The sequence below is a fragment of the Thunnus maccoyii genome, chromosome 6 (assembly GCF_910596095.1).
Source record: "Thunnus maccoyii chromosome 6, fThuMac1.1, whole genome shotgun sequence".
NCBI classification, from domain to species: Eukaryota; Metazoa; Chordata; class Actinopteri; order Scombriformes; family Scombridae; genus Thunnus; species Thunnus maccoyii.
Genome location: NC_056538.1, coordinates 32,450,505 through 32,476,715, shown reverse-complemented (window position 1 = coordinate 32,476,715; position 26,211 = coordinate 32,450,505). Strand labels below are relative to the sequence as shown.

The following is a 26,211-nucleotide window of genomic DNA, read 5'->3' as shown; positions in this document are numbered from 1 at the left end:
TGCGTGTTTATGTCAGACACAAAACCACCTCCTGTCCTCTATCATGATGATCAACTTAATATTTTGTCATGATGTGCTGATATTTTCTGATTTTGTAGTAGGGGGTGTGCCCGAATACAAATGCATTATTTGACAAAGCACAAATAGTGGATTTTTTTCTTACGAATATTTGTTTCATACAAATATTTTAAAATTATTTGTTTTCGGGAAGAAAAAAAAAAAGTGAAATACCAGCGTGCAAGTTCGTTACATCACTATCTCAGTGTCTCTCCTCTGCTCCGCTGTTGCGTCTATCAGCAGGTCTCAACGAGGGGAGTCACATCCACCTGCTACATGACGCACATTTCCTAATTTGGGCATCACTCCCTGAGAGACAAAGCTGAGCTACTGACACAAGCAAAGTGCTCCCAAGAGACTCTCCATAACCTGTTGTTCCCCTTCTCCTTTCCACAAAGTTAGGTTGTAAAAAAATAGGCAATAAATGAAAAGCAATAATTGCCTTTTGAAGTTCTTTCCTACACGTTTCACGCTGTGCTGTCTCTGTGTTATGGGTGTGTAAATCAGTAGAGGTCTGTCTGCAATGAGGCAAAAAAAATTTAAGAGCATAAAGTCTGCGAAAGAGGTTGTTTGAGCTTGATATTGGCTATTTATCAGCTAATAATCAAGTCTTAAAAATGTCCAAAAGTAGTGAAGTCTGCAGATATGCTGGTGGCTCCGTTTAATCTAAATGCTCAGTGTGCTAGCATGCTAACACCTGAGGCTCGTTAGTGTTGCAGGTCATTTAAAAATGTAAAAGTAAATTTGAAAAGTCAGGGGATCAATCAAGTTATTATAATTCATCCTGAGGGGAACATGGATGTGTTTTAACAAATTTCATTACAATCCATCCGGTATTTGTTGAGACATTTTCACTCAAAAACACAAATGTGAACCTAGAATTAAAGTCAAGGAGTTCACAAAGCCATTAGATAACATATTCTTGACCTGCTGGTAGTGCTACATGAAAACTTTAACGAGTCTCTGCAAGTTAAAATCGTTAATTATCTAGTCTATAATAATAATAATAGAAGTCTCCAGTGCACAAACACTGAGGAGACATCTGGTATCCAGCTGTTAAACTGAAATGAAATATATTTGCATATTTTTAACGAGGTAGAAAGAGTAGATGCTATTTTAAGGATTTTAATATGATAATTATACTTTAATTGGTTGAGAAACCATATCAGACATTCATTACTGTTCCAAGCAGAGTATTTTTATGTCTTAATACATTTGTTGAGGGAATATTTAATAATTTACACTTGTTGGGCTACAATCATCAAAACCACTGGATCAGCTGACATAATGTTTTCATTATTTTGTCCACCCTCTGATGCATTATATCTCCATGTGGAAGTGTGGCCTCTCCTCTCTCTCCTCCCCTTCCGTTTCTCTTTTATTTTGAGAAGCGTCCAGCGGCCCAGCCGAGGCGGCGGCCATGATGGCGTTGAGGCGTGTCAGAGAGAGGGTGCGTTGTTTGAGCCTGGGGGCGGGGCCTGTGTCACTGGGGGCGGGGTCTGGAAGGTGGCAATACCGCTGGCCGTCCTCGTTGTACTGATAGAGGCGAATGACGCGGCTTCTACGGCCCGGGCGAGGCAGCGAGGATGATGGTTCTCCTCCTCCTCCTCCTCCTTTGATACCGTTCTTCATCGTGTCCTCTTGGTTCTTCCTGCCCGCCTCATCGTCTCTGCTAATGTCTGTCTCTTCATCTTCCTCACTTCTCTTCTTTTCTCCATCATCTCCTCCCTCCTCCTCCTCCCCCCTCCATCCTTCCTCCCTCATCTTCTCATCTCTCCGTTTCTCCTTGTTACCTGTGGCTGCCTCCTCCTCACTGCTTCTCCTCTCCTCTTCATTCTCATTGCTCCTGTTCACCTGCTCACCTGCCTCCTCCACCTCTTCCTCCCTTCTCCATTCCTTCTTTTCCTCCCTGTTCTCTTTTCTCCCATCTTTCTCCTCTCCGTCGTCACTACACTTGTCCTCATCTGTTTCGGTTTCACTCCCTCTATCTTCTTCTAATAGATAGAAACCTCCCTCCTCTTCCTCTGCCTCCCCATCACACCCTTTATTCTTTTCCTCCTCCTCCTCCACCTCCAACCTTTTCTCCTCCTCCTTCATGTGGTCACCTCCCTCCAGATAAGCAGTGGTCTCCCGCTCCTCCTCTCGTTTGTGCCGGAAGCTTCTCTGAGGTTTTGCGGGGGGAGACGAGGTCACGGACGAAATCATCGTCTCCGTGGTTACACGATGTGCAGAGTCGTCATCCCTCACCGGTTCCAACTGAAAGGCCTGGTTGTCGTACATGGATGGCAGGGTTGTCATGGTGACGTCATCGCCATGGTCCGACATGTCAGTTTGGCATTGTTGTCGCCGTGGTGATTGCAACCTCTTAGCGACTGTCCCTAGACACCTGAGAGAAAATAGTGCACACACTCTTCTTATATTGGATTACAATTTTGATAACTTTTGACTAAATTAACGCTGCTTTAAAATGTTTTTTTATTGGCAGTGAATGGAAAAATCTGTGTTTAAAGCTACACTATGCAACTAAAACCATCTTTCTAGTCTAAACCATAAATTATTCCCACTTAATGAGATACTATAGATCTAAATCTGATGGCTGTTTTGTAACTTTTGTGTCCACAGACGGTGACATATTGAAGCTGAGAGAGTGCAAGCGTGTTTTTGTATGCGTTCAGGTCTTTTAGGTTTGTCTTGATGTTAAACATTACAGACTGTCACGGCTGGTAAACATGAGAAACTGTTGCTGGTGTGAACAGTTGTCTTGTTTTAGCCGCAATCAAGAGCAGCTGTTTGGGACAACTGATCAGTGAAAATCAAAAATACCATAATCACCACACCGATATATGATGTATTTATGTGATGGTTATGGTATTTTTAATTGAAAATGCCAATATATCATAATTCAAATGACTTCCGTTAAGTTAATTTTTAGGCAGAAATGCACAATGGTTTTATATCTTTTAGCCCATTTAACAAAACATATTAGATCACAGTTCTATTTGCTGTGTTTTAGAGATATGAATGATTTTTCCATTGGTCTCCATTATTTCAGCACAATATAAAAATCAATCAGCAGACTCTTGGAACTAGTTAAATTAGTCTGAATTTAAACGGCATTACAACACACTGATGATGTAACATGCACACTTGATGCTCTCTGTGATGAATTTCACAACTCAAGAGACTGATAATTAACTGTAACACTGTTCCATAAATAAGTGGAAAGCAGTGGCTGCTTGGACTGGAAGTAAATTACCTCCAATTATCCAGAAACGTACTGCAGCATTAGAGAATGGTCAGCAAAGATGTAAAATATTCTCTGACATGATTGTTTAAGATTTGTAGAGGAATGTATCTTCTTTAGTTTGCTTATCTGAGCATGCTTTTTATTCATTCATGGCCAACTTTTCCATTAATTGTATTTTCACTTCATTGTATCTTATCTTGCTTAGTAATATTATCAAGTGGGTTTTATCTTCCATTTTATGTACATTTATATGTTTTTATGTCTTTTTTTATGTGAAGCACTTGGTGCATGTAATTTCTTTTGTTGTAAAGCACTGAGCTGCATTTTTTGTATGAAAGGTGCTACACAAATTCCAGTTCTGCTTGAGGTTTCTTCCTGTTAAAGGTGCTCATGGGGGAAATGTTGGGTCTCTGTAAATCTAAGAGTACGGTCTAGACCCGCTCTATTTGAAAAGTGCCCTGAGATGACTTTTGTTGTGATTTGACGCTGTATAAATTGAATTGAATAATGGTACTTGAGCTGGAAGTGAGCTGTCAATCAAATGTGATCTGAACACGCCCCCACAGTCCTCAGAAATGATTTGAGCAGCCAAATGAGCTGTTTTTGAACCAAATATTGAGCCAATATTTTTGTGGATACTTAATGAGACACTCAACTTTGATATCATATATGCATTTTTTTCTATTTCGGGCCACATTTCCAGAGGCTTTAAGTCTCCAGCTCTGCTGAGAGGTTCCAGCTGCAGACATGTCAGCATTGGATTTAATTCCTATTGCTTCTTTACGGTGGCCCTGAAGTGCACATCACAACGACAAATAGGAAAACACAACAACAAATAACAAAACACAACCTCAAAAGCAGAAAACACAACAACATTAACTTCTACAGGAAAAGGTAGGTACCTGCTACCGACAAAGCTTGTTGCTGATTGGACGCTCTCCTATTGACAAGGATCATCGCTGATTGGATGGGTGCACTGTTCATCTTTTTAACAGGAAGGAGGCGCTGTATATATGTATGAAAGCATGTGGATTTTCTTTTTTTTTCCTTCACACGAAAAACAGAAAAACAAAGTAATACATTGATTGTTTTTCCTGTTATGAATCAAGTTGAACACAGCTTTGGGCGGAGACTACATGGACCCCAAATGAAGGCGGACAGCGCCTCCTTCCTGTTAAAAAGACAGACAGTGCGTCCGTCCAATCAGCGATGATCCTTGTCAATAGGAGAGCGTCCATTTGTCGTTGTGATGTGCACTTCAGGGCCACCGTACTTCTTTGATCAATAACAGAACATCTTGTTTTTAGCATTTACTGACAAGACATCTGCACAATAATTTAACAGAAACGTTGTTTGATTTGGGGGATCTGATCCCAGTGTGAATAAAAGACAGGATGTAAGGGCCCAGAACGCACCTGAGAACATGAGTCCTGCTCAGAGCTCCGGCGCTGAAGCCCAGCACAAACGTCAGCAGCACCGACGCTGCCACAGCTGCTGCAAACTGCTCATCTGAAACGCCTCCCTGCTCCTCCTCCTCAGACCCAACATCCCTCCTGAACCTTAACGCATCACAGCTGCTGCCTTCCTCATATCCGCCGTGTTCTTGGTTCTTTTGATCGTCGGGACCAACATGGAGCTCGTACGGCCACAGTGTGGTTCCCTCTGTGTGCTGCTGGAGGCAGTAGTAAAAACCGCCGTGGAGACGGCTGGTGTTGGGGATCACCAGGCTCCCATCATGGTGCATAAAGACAGGGTCCAGTTTATTGTGGAAACTGGGGGTGTGGAAGTCTCCAAAGGGGGTGTGCCAGTACTCAACCACACCTATACAGGAAAGGAGGAGGAGTTACAGAGATGCAGGTACATGCTGATGGTGTGACAACCATACAAGAACTGAAATTAAAGGAAAAGTCCAGTGATGGTCTAAATCTTTCTTACTGTTACAAATTCCACAAGAAGACTAAAACCAACAATGAACTGATCTACTAATAAGTATTGTGTGTGTATCCAAAGCCTGATATATCTTCTTCCATCTTCCTCACAATATAAGTCTTTTTAATAAACAAAACAGTATATTTTTAAACTGTTTTGTAAAATCTTCAGTGGGAACCAACAGGCTTGGAGGTCAGTGCCACAGATGTGGTGTTGAGTGACTAAAAGGCCCCTTTACTATGTGCGATTTTGGTCCGTCTGAGACAAAAGTTGAGATATAATAGTGAGTAATAATAGTGAGAGAAATGTGATGAAATCTTTGGTCATCAATCCAAAACAGAGCCCTAAATCTCACTGTGAGATGCTTCCACTGACAGGTGATTCGGAGTTTTGGCGACCAAAGACAACCTGAGGAAAAATTTAAACCTGCAATGCAGAACTTTTACATATAAATGAATGTGTGCTACATTCAAGCCCTTACAAAAGGAGTTCACACAAAGCTGATTAAGCCTATCACCTCCAGATAAATCTCTCTGTAATTCACAGTAAACAGAGTTTTTAAATCTCATGTTGGGCAGGACATTGCCGCACTGGCTGTTAATCATGCGGCTCTTCTAGACTTTCCAAATGTTACCGGACCAAATGGATCAAATTCTGATAGCGCAGTGCAGAAATAAACATGTTTACAGCCTGGTATAAAAAACAGTTTCATCTCTATAGCTAATTTCCCCTTTCATGACAACTGTAGGGGGGTGAGTTTTTTATAACTCATCCATTTAAATGTTATTAAGCCTTAAAGTTATGCATAACTAAGGACGTGGCCACTTTGAGTGACAGGTCGCTAGGTGGCTTGTTTCAGCAACCAGGCTTCATTTGGCCCGCCTCAGCTCCACCTCTTTACCCATTTTGGATTGGTCAGGAGTTAGGTGGAGTCAGGCACTGCCAAGATGGCGACAGCCGGGGCCGCCCCCCTCTGAGCTTCAAAACTGCTCTTCAGAAACCAATGGGTGACGTCATGGTGGCTACATCCATATTTTTTACAGTCTATGGGTGCAACCCAATGCAGAAATCTATGTTTTTATGGATACAGTGTCAGCCATTATCACTGATATTGGCCAGCTAAATTTCAGCATGTCTTACATTGTAGGAAGGAGCAGTTATCCAGATAGCTCGCTACTGGCTTGTCATTCAGTCTCATATCCTTTAATGTTAACGTTATCTGAGTCCAACAGCTATCGTAGCATCATTATCTAGCATTAGCTTAATTGCTACTTAGCTAGAAGATTAGGAGGTTTGTCAAACTGATGAAAGTATTTTCTTCATTTGCATGTGTTTTGTCATGTGTTTTTTTTAAAGTTGCGGTGCACTGATCTTTCAGGCTCACCCTAAGTCTTCTCTGTTTCACTGACCTGCTTTCTTTCCATCTCCACAGTTTAACGTCAGCTCCACCTCTGGATGACCTTTGATCCTGCAGGTCGGTGTGACAGTCACGGAGCCCTGACCAAGAGCTGCTCTTTCTGGATTGGCTGAGCCAGCCAGAAAAGCTGTGAAAGTTAACCACCTAGTTAACATGTTCAACCTGTAGAGGAAATAACAGTCAGCTGTGTTTTTATGGTTCAAGTGCAATTAAATGACAAGAGCTGGTTGTAAGGGCTGGATTCATAGCAGGGCTGCAGGTAACAGAATTTTAAAAACCGTTGAGTTTAATATTACACTAACTTACCAACCCAGAGACAGAAGCAGAGTGAATATTGAACATAGACTCATCAGGTGGACACAAACACATCTCCAAATGAATCGTAATGTTGCTCCGTACTTGTTGGACGTGTAAACAGATGCTAACATGTTTGCTGTATTAACTTTACAAGGTGATGATATGTAAAATGATGTGATTTCACTTTTTTTCAGCTGCCCTCAAGTGGCCAAAAGAAAAATGAATCAATGCAGCTGTAAAAAGATGTGACAGATAAAGCAAATTCTGCTCTTTAACTGTTGGAAGCAGCAAAATCTGTCATTTAAATATAAAAATACATTTTTCAAATTCACTTTAATTTCAGGTGTTTAAATTTACTATTCAGGAATTTGACTTATTGAAACATACAAGTAGAGTTTTACAATTCATGCTGACACTTAACAGTGCCTGACATACATACAGCCCGTTACATGGATGGACGAGTCAGTGCAAATAAGTCACAGGAGGGAAAATATTGGACCAATATTGACCTTTCAGTAAGTATCTGTTCGTTTAGTTGTCAACCTAAATGTTGTTAATGTTTTTAAAGTTAGTTTGTGAATCAGTTTGACGTGCAGCTGATGGAAAACAGAAAAACTTAAACGCACAATATGTAATTTCAGCCGCTAGGGGTCTCAATCAAAACAATAACAAAAGACGGAGTGTGGTGACAGTGTGAAGTAGCAAGGGATCATGGGAGTTTTTGTCTTCATTGTTAAACAACTTGCTTCTTCGGATTAGGATTACTCCAGTGTTCATCATTCAGGATGTTTTTACTGGGAGCTGAATTACCTGCAGAGGTCTCCTCCTCTCCAAACAAACGGACCCAGTGATTAAAACCAGTAAAAACACTGAATAAAGCAGTTTCACGTTAAAAATCAGTGTTTCTCTGAAGCTGTTCAGCTGGCACAGGACGTCCAGTAGGGGCTGTTAGCCGAGCTGCTGCTAACGTTTGCTCAGCTTGTTCCTCTGATAACTTAAGATCCAAACGTCCAATGACTAAAATCCTTCATCCAGTTAAAAGATATAGTTAAAAATGACCAAGATCTAAAAAGTTTATCATAAAAATGTGGCTTAAAACAGAATAAAAGTCAATTTAGTTTCTGTTGAACAACCACAACGTCGATGAATTATCTTGTATGTGTATAACGTTACTCTTTGGTAGACGCCATTGTAGCGGACAAACACAGCGCCGCCGTATGCATCTTGTGCGTGTTTACTCTTTGGTAGAGGAGGTATGACGCCATTGACAGGCGACCAAATGAAACGGTCCGTTACTTTGATTAAATTACAGATTTCTCTGGGTTTGAAAATTGTTGGAAACATTTGGGATAACGTAAGTACACAACTCAACAACATATATAACATAGGTCTAGTTGTTTTTAGACATTTTAATGTGGAATAATTACATATTATAGCTTTAAAATTAACAATACAGCTTTACATTTTAATGTAAAGTAACAGTCAAAATATGAGTGATGGTCCTTCATGCTCATATAAAGGATGCAGCTGAGCCTCTGAAGTATCTAGGTACAGTCTGAGTTAGTTTACTTACCTGTGACAACTTGTATAATGTCTCCTGAATGCAGCCTTGTTGTCCTTTTTGTGTGATGGAAGTGTTTGTTACAACCTGGACTAGCACAGTGTAAAGTGCAGTTTCCTCACATGACACTGTGGTGTCTTTTCCCCTGATGATGTTAAAGATTAATAGCATCACAGAGAAATGGAATTGTTTATAAAGCCACCTGCTTCCTGTACAACAGCACTTCTCAACATTGTAAACTTGACAATGAAGTTAAACTCTGTATGCAGTGAAGCCTGGGGAGGGTCGACAGCTTGATCACATAAATATGATCCTGTCCTCCTCTGTTAAAGCAACATTAGACAATCTGTGGCATTTCTCAGGATCTACTGGCAACCTTGCCTGATATCAGACAGTATTGTCAACTCGTTACACTCTGTTTCCAACAGAATCAGTCAACTGGACTCGGTGGAGTGGGCAGATTCAAAGGTCTGGATCCAGCAAACTGGCAACCAGTACAAACTGCAAATATCTGCCTCATTTCCATTCAAGAAGGCACATTCTGAAGAACAGGTTTATTAGAAAAGATGATTAACAAAGACGATAAAAAAAGGACAAAACCTCCTCATCAAATCATTTTTCCATTTGATGCTCTGACAATGTGTATGGGTACTGTCATACAGAATATCCAGACAAAGGCAGATAATTACCTAATGAGAATATTACTTATTGGAGGGGAAAAAGCCTTGACTTGGAAGTGGTTGCAACCAGATGCTCCATCACGAGAAGACTGGTTAAAAATTATTTATGAAATTTACATAATGGAAAGAATAACATTTTCTATAAAAATGCAAATGGAAATATTTAGGGGAATGTGGTTAAAATGGATCAAGTACATGAGCTCACGTAGACCTGACCTGATTTAATGGAAATTGCCATCTCCAATGGACTACTACTGTGATATAAGGAGAGGATTTCCATGGATTTATGAGTGTGTGTGACATTGTTTGTACAAATGTTCATAGTTAGTTACTTAAAGTAAAATGAAAGGGAGAGTAACAGAAGGAAGACAAGTTTTATTTTAACAAGGTTATTGCAGTATATTGTTTTTGTTTTTTGTTTGTTTTGTCTAGTTGTTTCTATATTAATATGTATTTATGTAAATGAGATTTATGTACTCAAATGTCTTACAAACCTGGACTGTGAATGACTTCCCTAATAAAAATAAAATAAAAATAAAAACTTCCTCAATATTAAAACATCTAGTCTACATCGTTTTTAGCAGCTAAGTGAAGCTGAACTTATTACTAGTTACTAGTACTAGTTACTTTGCACCTGTAGTATTTTCAAACCAGTTCATGCTGGTATAAACTGCCTTTATAAACTGCAGTAAATTGATCTTGGGGAAGTGCTTTGGAAATATTGTAACAACATTTCTGGCAGTCTGCAGTTTTCATTATGAAAGTGTCCGTGAGGGGTTAAAATACAAAGGGTTCATCCTCCGGGGGTCAGGAATGTGATCAGTAAAAGTTCATGACCACGAGACAAGCAGATGTCGATACATTCATATAAATATTTTCTGTTCATCTTTATTTCTTCAAGCTGTGTCTCAATCAGACTGTGTGAATAAATAAAGCTGTGAGTAAAGAATCAATGGACAGTGATCAGATGATAAAAACAACATTGAGAAGGGTTTTCTTGTTTAGAAGTGTTGTTTACCTCCTTGAGTCAGTAACAATCTATGTAATCACTGTCATGAAAATTGCTTGCAGACACTCAGCACTCCTGAAATAATACACAAAACACTGATGTTGATTTTTCTATGGTGAAAAAGAAAGAATAGTAGATAATTCCAAACTGATTTTTTTAATTGCCACACAGATGTTTTGGGCAAGACGCCCTTCATCAGCATGTGTAATGGCAATTTCACAATCAATAGACACAAGTGGGTTAATTACAGATGTCCACAACCCGCACAATAGGTTTATCCCAGCAGTGGGAGCCACAATCATACGATGTAGGTTATTGACATAAAACAATTTATAGAAAATAATAAATAGAAGGAAAAAACACACATTGAGTTCAGTTCATAAGAAACAAGAAAATGAAATCTCCTCATTCAACATGATTCACAAAGTGCCGGAGCCATTTGAGGAAGAGCATCGTGTCCATGTGCCCCTTCTCCCGGACACTGTAGAGGGCGTTGGGGGGCCCATCCAGCCAGCCTGGTCACCAGAATAAAACGTTGGCACTGTACGTTTCTGCAAACCACAGAAACGTTGAATATCTACATTTCAACACATGAAATACGTAGCATATTAACATTTCTACAAGACGTAGCATATTAACATTTCTAAAGTGACGTAGTTCACATGTGATCTATATGAGTTGATCTTTTGTATATAGGAGGAGGAGAGGTTGATAGATGGTTAGTAAGTTTCTTGGCAGCAAGTTGGAAATCAGCAGAGAACACGGTTCGAGACCACCTCGAAACCAATGTCTGCTTCCCATTTCAACCGACAAAAGCGAGTGTTTTTAGCAGGACATCGGCCATTTTTATTTTATTTTTTATTTTTATTTGAACCCAAACCATGATCTTTCCCTAACCCTAACCAACCGGTCTTTGTGCCTAAACCTAACCAGACCTTAACCACAGCGTTGTCACACCATAAAACATCATTATTCAACGGGTAGAAATGTTAATATGCTACGTAATTCATGTGTTGACACGTAGATATTCAATGTTTCTGTGGTTTGCAGAAACGTTCAATGCCAACGTTTTCTTCTGGCGACTGGGTTGATCCAGTCTATAGGTGTTGCTTAAGGCAGCCGGGGTAAATGATGAAAGGTGGAATGCTTTCCCCGGCTGCACTCACACAGCAGTGCACCGTGATGTGCTCCCTGGTTGTACGCTGCAGCTGGTACACATGCTTCCTCCCAGTCTGACACAGGACTTTCTCTCTGGACCGAGGCTTGTTCTCAAAGCGTCGCAGTTAAAGATGAGATGGGACTTGTCCTCCAAATGGTACTTCACATAGAGGCCCTCATACATCTTAAAGAAAAAGTAGTTTTAAATGAGGAAATCCACAAACATATTCCCCCTAACCCACCCCCAGGGGATCATGTTTCTGTGAAAGTGCAGGTGGTCCAACACCTTTAACACTTGCACCTGAGACGCACCTGCTGGTGTCTCATCTTAAGAGTTTTATTGTACAGTTGACTGCTAGTTTGTGTACATGGCAATAAAAACCTTAAACCTTAATTACTAACAGTTGTTGTTAAATGGATGAAGTAACACATACACACACGTCTGTTCAGGCACCTACAGATAAAATTAGCTTGTTGACAAACTCATTTACAACATTTACTAATGTGCACTGTCCCTGTGAAATAAACCGACAAATGAAAAAATAAATAATTAATTGCTCTTTATGCTGCTACCATCTGCCTTTGTGTGAAGCATGAATACTGATGATTGAGTATTACAGACTAATAAAATATTTTACTGGGTTTGGTATCGGAGAGTATTATTCCTGTAATTACTACAGCATCCACTAGAGGACAGTGGTGTATAACAAAAGCCAAACTAATAAAATGTTAAGGGTGCGTGAAGGAAATCATGATTGTAGGAGCCATGAATGGTTCAATTGTGAATTTGGAATGAATTGCAAAGTAGTAATTTTGTGTGGTTTATATTTTGGGCTATTTTGGTGTATTTATTATTGCACGATCACGGCGATTGATAATCAGGTCACATGGATATGGGCAGTGATATTCTATAGTTCATATGAGCACTTGTTCACCTGTATGGCGGCTGGTAAGAAAGAGAGAGAGGGTGAGTGGGTCTGGGTGATTATTCTGAGCATATTTTGTGCACGTCATAATGAGTTGATCTTTTTCATTAATAAAAGTTATTAAACTTATTTTTTGATCTCAGTGAATCTTTTTTGATAGCGTGTCAGACAAACAGCAAACAAAACCCAATCTCAGTTTCTCGGGGTCCGAGACTGAGCAAAATTGACTGAGTTGAGAGAAGCAAAAACACTATTAGTAACACAGCTGGCAACCAGAAATGAGACAATACGCTTAGCACAGCACATCTGACACAATACTTGAGATTTGTTGACAATAAGAAAAATACAGTAAATCAGCAGCCATGTCCTTTAACTTTGTTGTTTTGTGTAATTTCTCTCACTCTCATGCACATCTGACAAATAGATGTCATGGTGTCATTCGTGGTGACTAAAAGTGAAGTCGAATAGACAGTAAACTTCAGGTTTTCATGTGACTTCCTAAAAATCAAAGATTTCTTTCCATCTGAAGAAAGGCATTTATAAAAAAAAAATCAATTAATATTTATGGACAGACTGATTTCTTATATATACTATAATAAGTTATACTTACTTATAATAAACTTTATGTGTTACAACAAATTGATGGGTAGTGAAAATAGCTATGTGCTGATAGCATTTGCAAATAAAACCTTTGTCTCCACACATTTTTAAATTATACCCAGATTATTGGATATTTATTATTGGATAAAGAAACTCAGTCAACACAAACATCTATATAAATTGTCTTTTTAAGAAGCACGCACGCACACACACACACACACACACACACAGACACACACACACACACACACACACACACACACACACACACGTGTGACTTCCAGTAAAGAAGAAAGTCGTAGGTCAAAAACTGAAAGTGTAAGTAAACAGTCAGACTCCATTTTAACGAGCAGAAGAAGGACAACAGTCCGATGCAGGGTGAGTGTTAATATTAGGGCTGCCAATAATGATTACTGTTATTATTGATAATTGCTGATTGCTTTTTGGCGTAATAGTTAAATTGATCAAACTGTGTCAGAAAAGTATGAAATCACAATGTTGATATCTTCAAATGTTGTTTCCTTTTTTTCTTTTCCGGGGTTTTGCTTCCTCACAGCGATGTTACATAACACACCGGTGTGGTCAAAATAGAGAGAAGTCACTAGACACTAGACAAGTGCTAGACAGGTGTTTATCTAAACCATGGGTCTCAATCTCGCGAAAGTTTAATGTTAGTTTTATGTGAATGGCACTTTACTGTGTTGTGCGTGGAATGCTGCTTCACAACAACTATGCTATCTATACAGGAAGAATGTGCACACCTCACGCTAGATTGTGTCGTTATTTTTGCTACACAGCTTTCAGTGAAATTCAAAGGTGAATTATTAAACCTTATTAAAGCATCATTCCGTTTATTTCAGCATCATCTCTCTGTTACCGATCATTTCATTTTGTTTTGAAGCACTTTGTAAAGTCCGTTTCAACACGAGCTCTATCAATAAATCATTTATCATTCTTCTGATGTTTAATAATGATGACTGATACTTTACAGTGGTGACGGTTTGCAGAAAAATGTGATGGCTTAGGGGTAAAGTCGTTTCAAATATCCACAGCAGCCGTGCGTAATGATCAGCTGTTCGAGAGCCTGGGCGTAATTCTCACTGAGGTCTGATGAGCGGAACGGACACAACTGTTGACGTACAAACGGAGGTTTAAAGACCTTTACATCCATTTTTGGCTCACTGTGACAGCAAATGAGACTCGTGCATGTGATTCCACAGTGTGTGACATTAAAAAAAAAACAGAACCAGGTGTATCTACGTCTTTATAAGTCTGGCAGATAATAATGTATGTGCATATTTTTCATGAACACATTTATGTTTATCCGACAAAGATCATAAATACAGAGTGTAACAAAACACCGCACAGCTGATGCTGCTGTGCCACACGTCATATTTGATTTGACAACGCCGCTGCATCCATGGAGTTATTATAGAAAATAAAAGCCAATGAATAACGCCTCCATGGCTGCAAACCATGGGATAATGGTGTCCCACTGTCCCGGCTTCATGTTTTCCACGTTTGCTCTGCAATGATGGGACATTCACGGACAAATTATTCGAAGAAATCTTTTGGGTGAATGGAATGTACTGAATCATTTGCAGAAAGAGATTTATTCCTCAAAACATTTTACTCCATACTAAATGCCTTGCACAATAAGCATTATGAAGATATTTATTTATAATGCCATTTGTTTCACTAATTTTATGACGACGTTCAAAAATCAAAAGCACGGCGCCTGCTATTCTAGCCTGCGCCTGCTAAGCTTTTTTGTGGAATACCTGATGCTTCCCAGCCTCACCCAGACTCTGCCTCCAGCGGCCCCTACGTAATTTGAGTTTGAGAGCCCTGATCTAAAGTCTGTTTGTTGGATTTAAACCAGAGTCGGAGTTTATCATTGTGGCGGCTGGAAAACACACATGGTTTTAATTAAAGTAATGTAAACTATAAGACGCTACTAAGTTTAGAGGTAAGACTGGGTTTATTACTGTGTATGTGTGTGTGTCTCCAGTGTTACTGGTTTACCTCTCAGACTCCAGAAGATGGATGATTTGGAGGAAGAGGAGAATGGAGCAGAGTCTCCAATATCCAGCTGTCAGTCTTTGAAAAGTAACCAGTCCAAAGGTCGTCCTCCAGAATTCAGTAATGAACCTGAACCCTCAGACACAAAGTAAGTGACTGTTTCTACTGTGAACTTACCTGATGATGATTCAGTGTTGAAATGTCATTTAAAAACAAACACCACTGACTGATAACCCACACTCTGCTACAACCATCTCCATCAGTTATTAGTGAGTGTCTGAAGATCTTATGCAGCAGGTTTATCCATCTAAATATAAAGTGGCACCTGATGTGTTTAGTAAAGCTGTGCAGCTCATGAAAATGTCTGTAAATGATACAGTAAAACTACATGCAGGCATCAGACTCTACAAATAAATTGTGATTTTACAGTAGATAAATGTTCAGGATGTGTGTCATATTCATTCAGAGTTTACACATGTAGAAGTTCAAGTCCCTTTGCTCTCACATCTGTTTTCAGCTCAGAAGATATGAACATAAGTATTTGTTGTCATTATTAACGCGTGTCCTTGTGCCATGTTTCATGTTACGTCCGCTCTTTACAAGAACTAATGATATATGTAAAACAATTGTCTTTTCCACAGACAGAGAGCAGAGTCTCCAGTATCCAGCTGTGTGTCTTTGAAGAGTGACCAGTCCAAAGATTTTCTTCCAGATCTCAGTAATGAACCTGGACCCTCAGACACAAAGTGAGAGACTGTTCCTATTGTAAACTGACCTGAGGATGATTCAGTGAGACGGTTTGATTAAGGTTGGAGTGTAGATATGGAGGAAACACAGTGGAGAGAAATAATGAACTACCTTCCCTTCAGTTGTAATCTAGAACACAAGTCGGGGGCTGATCACCCCTGACTGGGTCGCCCGGGCGAGGGTGTCTGATGATCTAAGACCCGAAACACCCTATGACCTTGGGTTCATCACTGATGATGTGTCCAAGTAGCACCAAGAGGTGTATTCTAGAAAAAAAAAAAAAAATTTATGTGTTACAACTAATTAATGGGTAGTGAAAATAGCTATGTGCTAATAGCATTTGCAAATAAAACCTTTGTCTCCAGACATTTTTAAGAAAGCATGCGCGCGCACACACACACACACACACACACACACACGTGACTTCCAGTAAAAAAGAAAGGGGAGGATCAAAAACCGGAGGTGCAGGTATTCAGTCAGACTCAATTTTAACATCAACAGAGCAGAAGGAGGAAAACAGTCTGAAGCAGGGTGAGTGTTAATATTAGGGCTGCCAATAATGATTACTGTTATTATTGATAATTGCTGATTGCTTTTTGGAGTAATAGTTAAATTGATCAAACTGTTTCAGAAAAGCATGAAATGGCAATGTTGATATTTTCAAATGTTGTTTCCTTTTGTCTCTTCCTGGTTTCTGCGTCCTCACAGCGATGTTATGTAACTCACTGGTGTTGTCAAAATAGAGAGAAGTCACTAGACACTAGACAAGTACTAGACAGGTGTTTATCTAAGTCTGTTTGTTGGATCTAAACCATAGTCAAAGTTTATCATCGTGGCGGCTGGAAAACACACATGGTTTTAATTAAAGTAATGTAAACTATAAGAAGCTACTAAGTTTAGAGGTAAGACTGGGTTTGTTACTGTGTATGTGTGTGTGTCTCCAGTGTTACTGGTTTACCTCTCAGACTCCAGAAGATGGATGATTTGGAGGAAGAGGAGAATGGAGCAGAGTCTCCAATATCCAGCTGTCAGTCTTTGAAAAGTAACCAGTCCAAAGGTCGTCCTCCAGAATTCAGTAATGAACCTGAACCCTCAGACACAAAGTAAGTGACTGTTTCTACTGTGAACTTACCTGATGATGATTCAGTGTTGAAATGTCATTTAAAAACAAACACCACTGACTGATAACCCACACTCTGCTACAACCATCTCCATCAGTTATTAGTGAGTGTCTGAAGATCTTATGCAGCAGGTTTATCCATCTAAATATAAAGTGGCACCTGATGTGTTTAGTAAAGCTGTGCAGCTCATGAAAATGTCTGTAAATGATGCAGTAAAACTACATGCAGGCATCAGACTCTACAAATAAATTGTGATTTTACAGTAGATAAATGTTCAGGATGTGTGTCATATTCATTCAGAGTTTACACATGTAGAAGTTCAAGTCCCTTTGCTCTCACATCTGTTTTCAGCTGTAGATAGAACACACAGAAGATATGAACATAAGTATTTGTTGTCGTGTCCTTGTGCCATGTTTCATGTTACGTCCGCTCTTTACAAGAACTAATGATATATGTAAAACAATTGTCTTTTCCACAGACAGAGAGCAGAGTCTCCAGTATCCAGCTGTGTGTCTTTGAAGAGTGACCAGTCCAAAGATTTTCTTCCAGATCTCAGTAATGAACCTGGACCCTCAGACACAAAGTGAGAGACTGTTTCTACTGTAAACTGACCTGAGGATGATTCAGTGAGACGGTTTGATTAAGGTTGGAGTGTAGATATGGAGGAAACACAGTGGAGAGAAATAATGAACTAACTTCCCTTCAGCTGTAATCTAGAACAGATATTCATGTATATGTTAACCAGAGACAGAGACAGGGCTGGTACTGGTATTTGATTTTCCAGTCAAAAAAATCTAAAGTAGTATTAGGTAACCCGGGGTTACTAAGAATTTAGTAACAAATTAAATTGTCTGTCCTTATTTACTAAAGGACTGCGCCAGGGTTCTGCGCAGGTAAAATTGAAGAAAATTGAGTGTTTGGTCTCATGCAATACAGAATGTGTCTTAAAGTGTTCCCGTTCAAAGACACAGGAACATGTTAAGACACATTCTGTTTTGCAAAATGAGAGAAGCAAAATCTGTAAAACTGTTCTAGAGATTATATCAGAAACAGTGTGAGAGAGGAACACAAATGAAAAGATGCATTACAAAAATATTAACTAGAGCTCTCTGTTCAGCACCACAACACAAGACAAAAGAGCAGCCGTCTGTTATTTTTCACAAGTGGACTTTTCTGTTTTGCTCAGTTGCCTCTTGCTTATTTTTAACTTTTAATGGCTCATAGTAGCTTAAAGGAGCCCTGTGGAGTTTTCTTGTTAACAAACAAAAGTCAGGTTTACATTGACTTACTTACCAAAACACATTTGGTGTATCCTTGTGATCTAACAATTGTGTTGAATCCATTTCCCTCCTAATGAAACATTTGCAAAGCTAATTTTTGAACCTAGTATTCTAAATCCTACATTGTTTACATCCATGTTTACTAGCTTGCACTCTTCTGCCTTGGCTGGTGCGTTGTTGTGTCTGTCTAATTACTTTTGAACCCTTGCAATTGTAGTATATATTATTTTAATTCAAATTGAATGTACTGAAGGAACAAAAAATGTGTAACTGTCAAATACTTAGAGTCTTGACTGTTTATGTAGGGAAAAAGCTGCATGCAACTTGTGAGCTGTCGGTTGGCCACCACTAATGTCATGTGTCATAAAGAATGTGTTCATGTCCACAGAGAGAGAAAGAGGAGGGGTGTTTCTGTGGAGGAGCAGCTGTCCTGCTGTTCTTTGTGTCAGGACATCCTGAAAGATCCAGTCTCTACCAGCTGTGGGGACCGGTTCTGCAGACAGTGTGCAGAAAGATCCAGAACAACACCTGGACTACAGACAAACAGTCAGACCAGCACTGTACAAAGTAAGACTGAAGATATATCTGCTGATGTCATCATCTCTGAAGAAAGGAGTGAGACATATTTCTTTTTAATTATACTTTTTTTTCTTCTCTTTCGGCAGAAAGTGGTCTGCAGGAGGTTTTACATGAACATAAGATCAGTCTGAGGAGGAGATGTGAATCTGTGAATGAAGGGACTGATGAAGCAGGAAGTGAAACCCTCCTCAAAAGGATCTACACTGAGCTCTACATCACAGAGGGACAAAGTGAAGGGGTTAATACCCAACATGAGGTGAGACAGCTTGAAACAGCTTCCAAGATGGAGACCCTCCATGAAACTCCAATCAAGTGTCACAACATCTTTAAAGTCTTACCTGACCAACACAAACACATCAGAGTTGTTCTGACGAATGGCGTCGCTGGCGTTGGAAAAACCTTCTCAGTGCGCAAGTTCACTCTGAACTGGGCAGACGGCTTGAAAAACCAAGATGTCAGTCTGGTGATTCTGCTTTCATTCAGGGAGCTGAACTTGATCAAAGATGAGCAGTACAGTCTCCTCGAGATGATTCATGTTTTCCATCCAACATTACAGAAGGTCACAGTGGAGAAGCTCAATGATTGTCAAGTTTTGTTCATCTTTGACGGCCTGGATGAAAGCAGGCTTTCACTGGATTTCAAGAGCAATGACGTAGTGTCTGATGTCACACAGAAGTCATCAGTCAACGTGTTGTTGATAAACCTCATCAAGGGGAATATGCTTCCCTCGGCTCTCGTCTGGATAACTTCTCGACCAGCAGCAGCAAATCAGATCCCTCCTACATGTGTTGACAGGGTAACAGAAGTACGAGGCTTCACTGACACCCAAAAGGAGCAGTACTTCAGGAAGAAATTTGATGATGAAGAGCTGTCCAGCAGAATCATCTCACACATCAAGACATCCAGGAGCCTCCACATGATGTGTCACATCCCAGTCTTCTGCTGGGTCATTGCTACAGTTCTGGAGCACATGTTGACTACAGACAAGAGAGGAGAGCTTCCCAAGACCCTGACTGACATGTACTCACACTTCCTGCTGGTTCAGACAAAGAGGAAGAAGCAAAAATATGATGAGGGACATCAGACAAGGCCACAGGCACTGACGGAGGCTGACAGGGAAGTTCTTCTGAAGCTGGGGAGGCTGGCATTTGAACAGCTGGAGAAAGGAAACATCATGTTCTACCAAGAAGACCTGGAGCAGTGTGGTCTTGATGTCACAGAGGCTTCAGTGTCATCAGGAGTTTGTACAGAGATCTTCAAAAGAGAGATTGTGTTCTTCCAGAAAAAAGTCTACTGCTTTGTTCATCTGAGCATTCAGGAGTTTTTGGCTGCAGTCTACATGTACCACTGTTACACCAGCAATAACACAGAGGTACTGAAGGGCTTCCTGGGAAAAGACTACAGACACAGGGAATCAAAACCAAAGGGTTTCCCAAAGAACATTTCTGCTTATTTCAGAAACAAGGACGTCTTCCTGAGGAAAGCCATGGAAAAATCTCTCAAAAGTGAAAATGGCCACCTGGACCTGTTTGTTCGCTTCCTTCATGGCCTCTCTCTGGAATCCAACCAGAGTCTCTTAGGAGGCCTGCTAGGTCAGACAGAGAACAGTCCAGAAATCATGCAGAGAGCCATCAACAACCTGAAGGAGATGAACACTAATGTCTCTCCTGACAGAAGCATCAACATCTTCCACTGTCTGATGGAGATGAATGACCGCTCAGTACATCAGGAGATCCAAAAGTTCCTGAAGTCAGAAAACAGATCAGAGAAGAAACTCTCCGTGATCCACTGCTCAGCTCTGGCTTACATGCTGCAGATGTCAGAGGATGTTCTGGATGAGTTAAGCCTGAAGAAGTACAACACATCAAAGGAGGGACGACAAAGACTGATCCCAGCTGTGAGGAACTGCAGAGAGGCTCAGTAAGTCTAGATGTGATTAGCATTATAAATCAGTGCAGAATAGTAGTTTAGATCTTCAAATATAAATAATATAAAATACTCATTACTGTTAAAATAGTGCTCTATTTGTTTATAGACAAAATAAAATGTCAGTTATATTTAGTCACAGATGTTCTTGAGCTGTTTCAAATGTTGTGAGTGCGAATAATGTTGATTTTTCAGTTGGTTGTGTTTATAGCTGTCAAGTTAATGAACACAGTTATTCTATTTGTTTCTAGTAATTATTGGATTTTACAGTTTTTTCTTCTATTTATCTCCCTTTGAGTGACGGAGGCGTCATTCAAACCTGGTAAAACAAATCAAGGACTTTAGAAGTTGTGGTTGAGGTTTTATTACAGCAGCATTTCATCACAACATATATCAGTATTTTACAGTTATCACTGAATGTAGTAAAGTTTACTACAAGATTACTACATATGAAGGTTCTGCAAATAGTATATAACAGACACTGTTTTTTACCACTATGATTAAGAGTTTAAAATAAGTTCTGTATCACTTTCCAAAGGCGATTTCTGAAGTCAGAGAGAATTGCTTTCATCATCATTTTTTTCTTGATGGTTTCTGAGCCATTTCATAGTGAGCATGGGGGATCAGCATATCAGCAAACTGATACAGTAATGTCAGTTATACAACAATATCTAAAATTTGCTAACATTAACCAACATCAGTCTCCATAAACTACTGGTCATACGAGACAAACCCCCTGAGTGTGTTGAACTGAGCAATGGTGCCTTTTATTTCTCATGAATTCAACTTTTTATTTTAAAGAGGGAAGTCTTGTTACATAATCTTGTTTTTAAGTCTCTTATATCCTGTTGGTCACAGAAAGAAACTCTTAGGTGTTTTCTCTCTTGTTGGTGTAGAGAAGAGTAGTAGCAGGAAATCTGAGGTCTGATGAATATATGAGAGCAGAATGGTAGAATTCAGACTGTTTAGAGAGATCTTATACACATTAAATGTCAATGTTATATTTTAATGCTGATACCATGATAACATATTTCTGATGACATCATGTTGAAAAAAATTTAACCTTATTGGTTTGTTAATTGTGTTTGTGTGCTGAATCAGTTTTTCAGATTCTCAGAAAAGGAATGTTGACAACTAAACATCATGCAGTCATCCGTCATGCACATCTAAGTATTTAGTAACGTTAATATGTAATTATGTACTGGTCTAATACTATCAAGCCATTTGTTTAATTTGTGTTTGTCAACAATCACTACATTTTCCCGCTTATGGATGTGAACCTGACAGCAGCAGGTAGCAAAGAGAGATGATCTTTTCAACTTTAACTGTTGACTGAGTTGAACTGAATACAAATATCCTGGTGTCAAATTAAAAATAGTGGACAGTAAAAACGGTTTTCTAATCAAGATGCCTCATGCTAACTTTGTGCAGACAGACATGGGATCAGATCACACAGACAGACTGTGCACATTATGGAAGCCTTTCTCTCCCTTCATCTGCAAGATTAAAGCAAAATAAAGATTAAAAGTCTTTAGGTGTGAGAGAGAGTAACGAGAATTATTGTTTCATTCAAGCACTGTGAGATACGATGAACTGAACTAGGAGTGCGCTGGTAACCTACTGGTTAACGTATGCCATATAACCACAATGTTCACTGTTTGATTCCTGTGGTGGACCTTTGTTGCATGTCATTCCCTGTCTCTCTCTCCTCTTGTTTCCTGTTATCTCTCAACTGTTGCATTCCATTAAAGGAGTGATGCTCAGGAAAAAATAAAACAAATTTTAAAAAAGAATGATACGAAGAGCAAATGTTGATCAAAATAGGAAATGTCAAACTGTTTCGTCATCAAATGCATGAAGTAAACATAAAGTGTCCTCTTTCATGATCACATATATTGTAATATATGTGTCATGACAGACTTTCTGACTGTGGACTCTCAGAGACTCACTGTGAAGTTGTGGCCTCAGCTCTGAAGTCCAACCCCTCCCACCTGAGAGTGCTGAACCTCAGTAAAAACAAACTGCAGGATTCAGGAGTGAAACTGTCTGCTGCACTGGAGAGTCCAAACTGTAGACTGGAGACCCTGAGGTCAGTTCAGTGGCTGTAACTTTAGTAGTTATTTTTCTATATATTCAATTAAAATCGTTCACTGAAGTTTCAAATGTTTGGTTCATAAATTTTTGGGATTTGCCTGAGCACCAATCTGTAGAATTTAAATTCTTTCAAGAATTCAATATCCACAGTCTTGTTCTATGTAAAATTGGCTTCCAAAGTTTAAACTAATATGAGGCTTCAGCAGTCTGAGTTACACATATCAAGTAAGTGTCTTTGTGTTTCTTCAGCGTTTTCTTGCTGAACTGCAGTGGAGGGATCGTAAATTAAAGAGAGAATTTTATTCTAAATAGTCTGTAACAATGAGTCAAACAAATCAATTGGGTGTCTACCAGACTGTTAAAGCCTCATATTAGCTTCAGCTGAATTTATAAACTAATTTCCTGTAGTGTTGATGTATTAGAGAGAGACCACTACACAGTCAGTATAGACAGAAGGAATGATTACTGTCACCAATAACATGTTTTAATTATGCATACCTACTAAATTACCAAATACAGGAAGAAGGAGGTCATGTAATAAATAATGAACAAGTTTTTAGTTCAACATGTCTGATTTCATATTGATCCTCTAATTACAAACTTGACTGAGTTTAGCAATATTTTATGACTCAGTGTTGACAAGAATATGTGTTTGAATGTTGTGGTGACATTTGGATGATGTCTGTAGAAGGCTGACATTATGATGATCCACAATAACACAATGACAAAGTCATTGTACTCATTTTAGGGAAAAGGTAATTGATGAGGACATAGTAATGTTGAACTACACATTGAAAACCTGAACACATCTGATTGGATTATAAATGGATTTTTATCTGCATCATCTAATCTTTATTCAGATTGAGTGACTGCAGTTTGTCGGAGATCAGCTGTGCTTCTCTGGCCTCAGCTCTGAAGTCCAACCCCTTCCATCTGAGAGAGCTGTATCTGAGTGGAAACAAGCTGCAGGATTCAGGAACGGAGCTGCTGGGTGATTTTCTGAAGAGTCCACACTGTAGACTGAAGACTCTGGGGTCAGTTCGCTGACAACAATAGTAACAGTAACTGTCTGTTACTATTGTTGATCTTAATGTTTAACAACTGAACCTAATTTATGTACATACATAACTTATATCCATGAAGTTAATTTTTTCCTCCATATTTTCATTTTTTTTACTGTACAAAATTTAGTCTGTAGTTATAAAAGATGGCTGATTCTTGAAGAAACTTTAGAAAATGTCCACTGTTAGTTGTTAAAGTAAATAAATGTTTATAATTTTTGGTAAAGAGTCACATCTGTACACAGAAGATCCTCTCAACTAATATCTGTTTTAAATTGATCAAGTTTACTTCCTGAAGGAGAAATATTTTTTTATTATGTTCTTTATTGTGTGTTAATCAATAATGTCAGATCATTGATATTGATCCTTCAGAAAACACACACACACACACACACACACACACACACACACACACACACATACACACACACACACAGAAGGGGGGAACAGAGAGATCAATGCAGATGTTTAAATTTTTTTTTATGACTCATTGTTGACATGAATATATGTCTGAATGTTGTGGTGACATTTGGATGATGTCTGTAGAAGGCTGACATGATGATTCACTGTCAACAAGACATTGACAAAGTCATTGTAGTCATTTTAGAGAAAACCTCAATGATGAGGACATATTAATGCTGAACTACACATTTGAAACCTGAACACTTTTGATAGGATTATAAATTGCATCATTCATTCTTTACTCAGATTAAGTCGCTGCAGTTTGTTCAGCTGTGCTGCTCTGGCCTCAGCTCTGAAGTCCAACCCCTCCCATCTGAGAGAGCTGAATCTGAGTGACAACAAGCTGCAAGATTCTGGAGTGAAGCTGCTGTGTGATTTTCTGGAGAGTCCACACTGTAAACTGGAGACTCTGATGTCAGTTCACTGACTGTCTTTTACTATTGTTGATCTTCATGTTTAACAACTGAACCTAATTTAAAACCTTCATATAACAAGAAAAGTCTTACAGTGGATAATTCACTCTAAACCTCTTACACTCTGTTTTAAAAAAAAAAAAATTTGACAGTTTTTAACATGCATCCTTTTAGGTTGAGGTCTTTGGACCTTCCATTTTCTAAACTTCTGCATTCTAAACATTCTTCAACTATGAACAGATTATGAAATATTGAATGACTTCAAGCAAGAACTGTCTTCTAAAGTTAATTTATTCTTTATTCAGATTGTGGGGCTGCAGGTTGTCAAAGATCAGCTGTGCTTCTCTGGCCTCAGCTCTGCAGTCCAACCCCTCCCATCTGAGAAAGCTGGATCTGAGAGCAAACAACCTGCGGGAATTAGACGTGATTCAGCTGTCTGGTCTTAAGAAGAGTCAACACTATAGACTGGAGACTCTGAGGTCAGTAGAGAGTTGGAGTCAGTCTGTGCTGGTTTCAGCAATATTGTATTAAATACAGCTAGTATCAAAGCAAAGATCTAGTATTTCTTGGTGAAACTCTAACTTTCTCAGTGGCTGCCGTCCTCAGTGAAGCTGTGAGAGGAGAATGGTGACAGGCTTCAGGATTGGACAGGAAGACAGTGAGAGAGAGAGAGAACAGTCAGCTGATCAGATCAGCCAGAAGCTTGTAGTGATCATGTGTTTGAGTTGATGTGAAGACAACAACAGTTGCAGGATGTTAATGTGTTGTTTTGAGCTCAGTGTGTTCAAACCAACACATTAACATGAGAGCTGAAAGGAAGCTGGCTATGCTGCACAGCTGTTCCACTTCTGGTCTGAACAGGACTGAAATCCCTGCTGCTCTTTATACTGGATGTGCGGCATCACTGACTGACAGCTGATGAAGTGTCTCACTAAACACTGATTTATGACCTCTGTTGTTTCTTCTTCACTTATCAGATGGAGTTGATGATCTCTGTAAGAGTGTGAGTGAACATCCAGGAGTGTGTGTTGAGAGAAGATGAGCTGATGAGCTCCTGATGATTCATCTGGACCGGAGTCTGGATCTGGATTTTTGTCATCTTCACTTAAGTCTCTTAACAGACTACAAACTGAACAGTTATCTCTGGATTTTGTTGAAGTCAGCACTTTACAAATATGTTATACATGAGCTGTTTGATGCAGTAAAGATTTAAAAAAAATGGGTGTTATGAGTTAGACTCTGACCCTGGGCCCATATTTATTAAGCGTCTCAGAATCACATTGAGAGTTAACTGAGGACTAAAACAAATTAATGAAGCAGAAGAGAATTTACTCTGACTTTCAGCAGGTGAAGGATTACTCCTGGGAGAGAGTGAGATGTTGCTCTTTTACCACAGTCAGAGCAGCAAAGCAGAAATAATGATGTGTTGTAGTTTTCTCAGTTTCAGCTGGAAATATTAAACAGTGGTAATTTGGTATATTATGTGTATAGGCACGTAACTTAACAAGGTTATGTAACAAAACTATGATGCCAAAGTTCATTTTAAGAGGATATTTACACACTGTAAAGAAAGCCTGAGAAATAAATGGAGCCTCTATGGTTATGAAGATGACTTCACTGGTTAC

At 39.3% G+C, this 26,211-nt stretch overlaps 2 protein-coding genes across 3 annotated transcripts; one reads left to right on the top strand and one right to left on the bottom strand.

Annotated features, from left to right (window-relative positions):
• Positions 1 to 1,250: 1,250 nt before the first annotated feature.
• On the bottom strand, positions 1,251 to 8,615 carry LOC121899103 (trichohyalin). Of its 2 annotated transcripts, none has more exons than XM_042414697.1 (4): positions 8,521 to 8,615; positions 6,643 to 6,812; positions 4,720 to 5,125; positions 1,251 to 2,443 (listed from the first exon to the last, which is right to left on the bottom strand). In XM_042414697.1, exons 2-4 carry the CDS (start codon positions 6,803 to 6,805, stop codon positions 1,378 to 1,380), a joined length of 1,635 nt encoding a protein of 544 aa, XP_042270631.1. In that variant the 5' UTR covers positions 6,806 to 6,812; positions 8,521 to 8,615; the 3' UTR covers positions 1,251 to 1,377. The 2 variants fall into 2 exon arrangements, with proteins under 2 accessions (XP_042270631.1, XP_042270630.1); XM_042414696.1 differs by lacking the exon at positions 8,521 to 8,615 and adding an exon at positions 6,957 to 7,087.
• Positions 8,616 to 13,143: 4,528 nt separating this feature from the next.
• LOC121898207 (NLR family CARD domain-containing protein 3-like) lies at positions 13,144 to 25,794 on the top strand. The gene is made up of 12 exons (XM_042413122.1): positions 13,144 to 13,259; positions 14,893 to 15,051; positions 15,545 to 15,649; positions 16,595 to 16,753; positions 17,250 to 17,354; positions 18,440 to 18,618; positions 18,717 to 20,550; positions 22,475 to 22,645; positions 23,511 to 23,684; positions 24,420 to 24,587; positions 24,892 to 25,065; positions 25,564 to 25,794. Exons 2-12 carry the CDS (start codon positions 14,924 to 14,926, stop codon positions 25,571 to 25,573), a joined length of 3,207 nt encoding a protein of 1,068 aa, XP_042269056.1. The 5' UTR covers positions 13,144 to 13,259; positions 14,893 to 14,923; the 3' UTR covers positions 25,574 to 25,794.
• Positions 25,795 to 26,211: the final 417 nt, after the last annotated feature.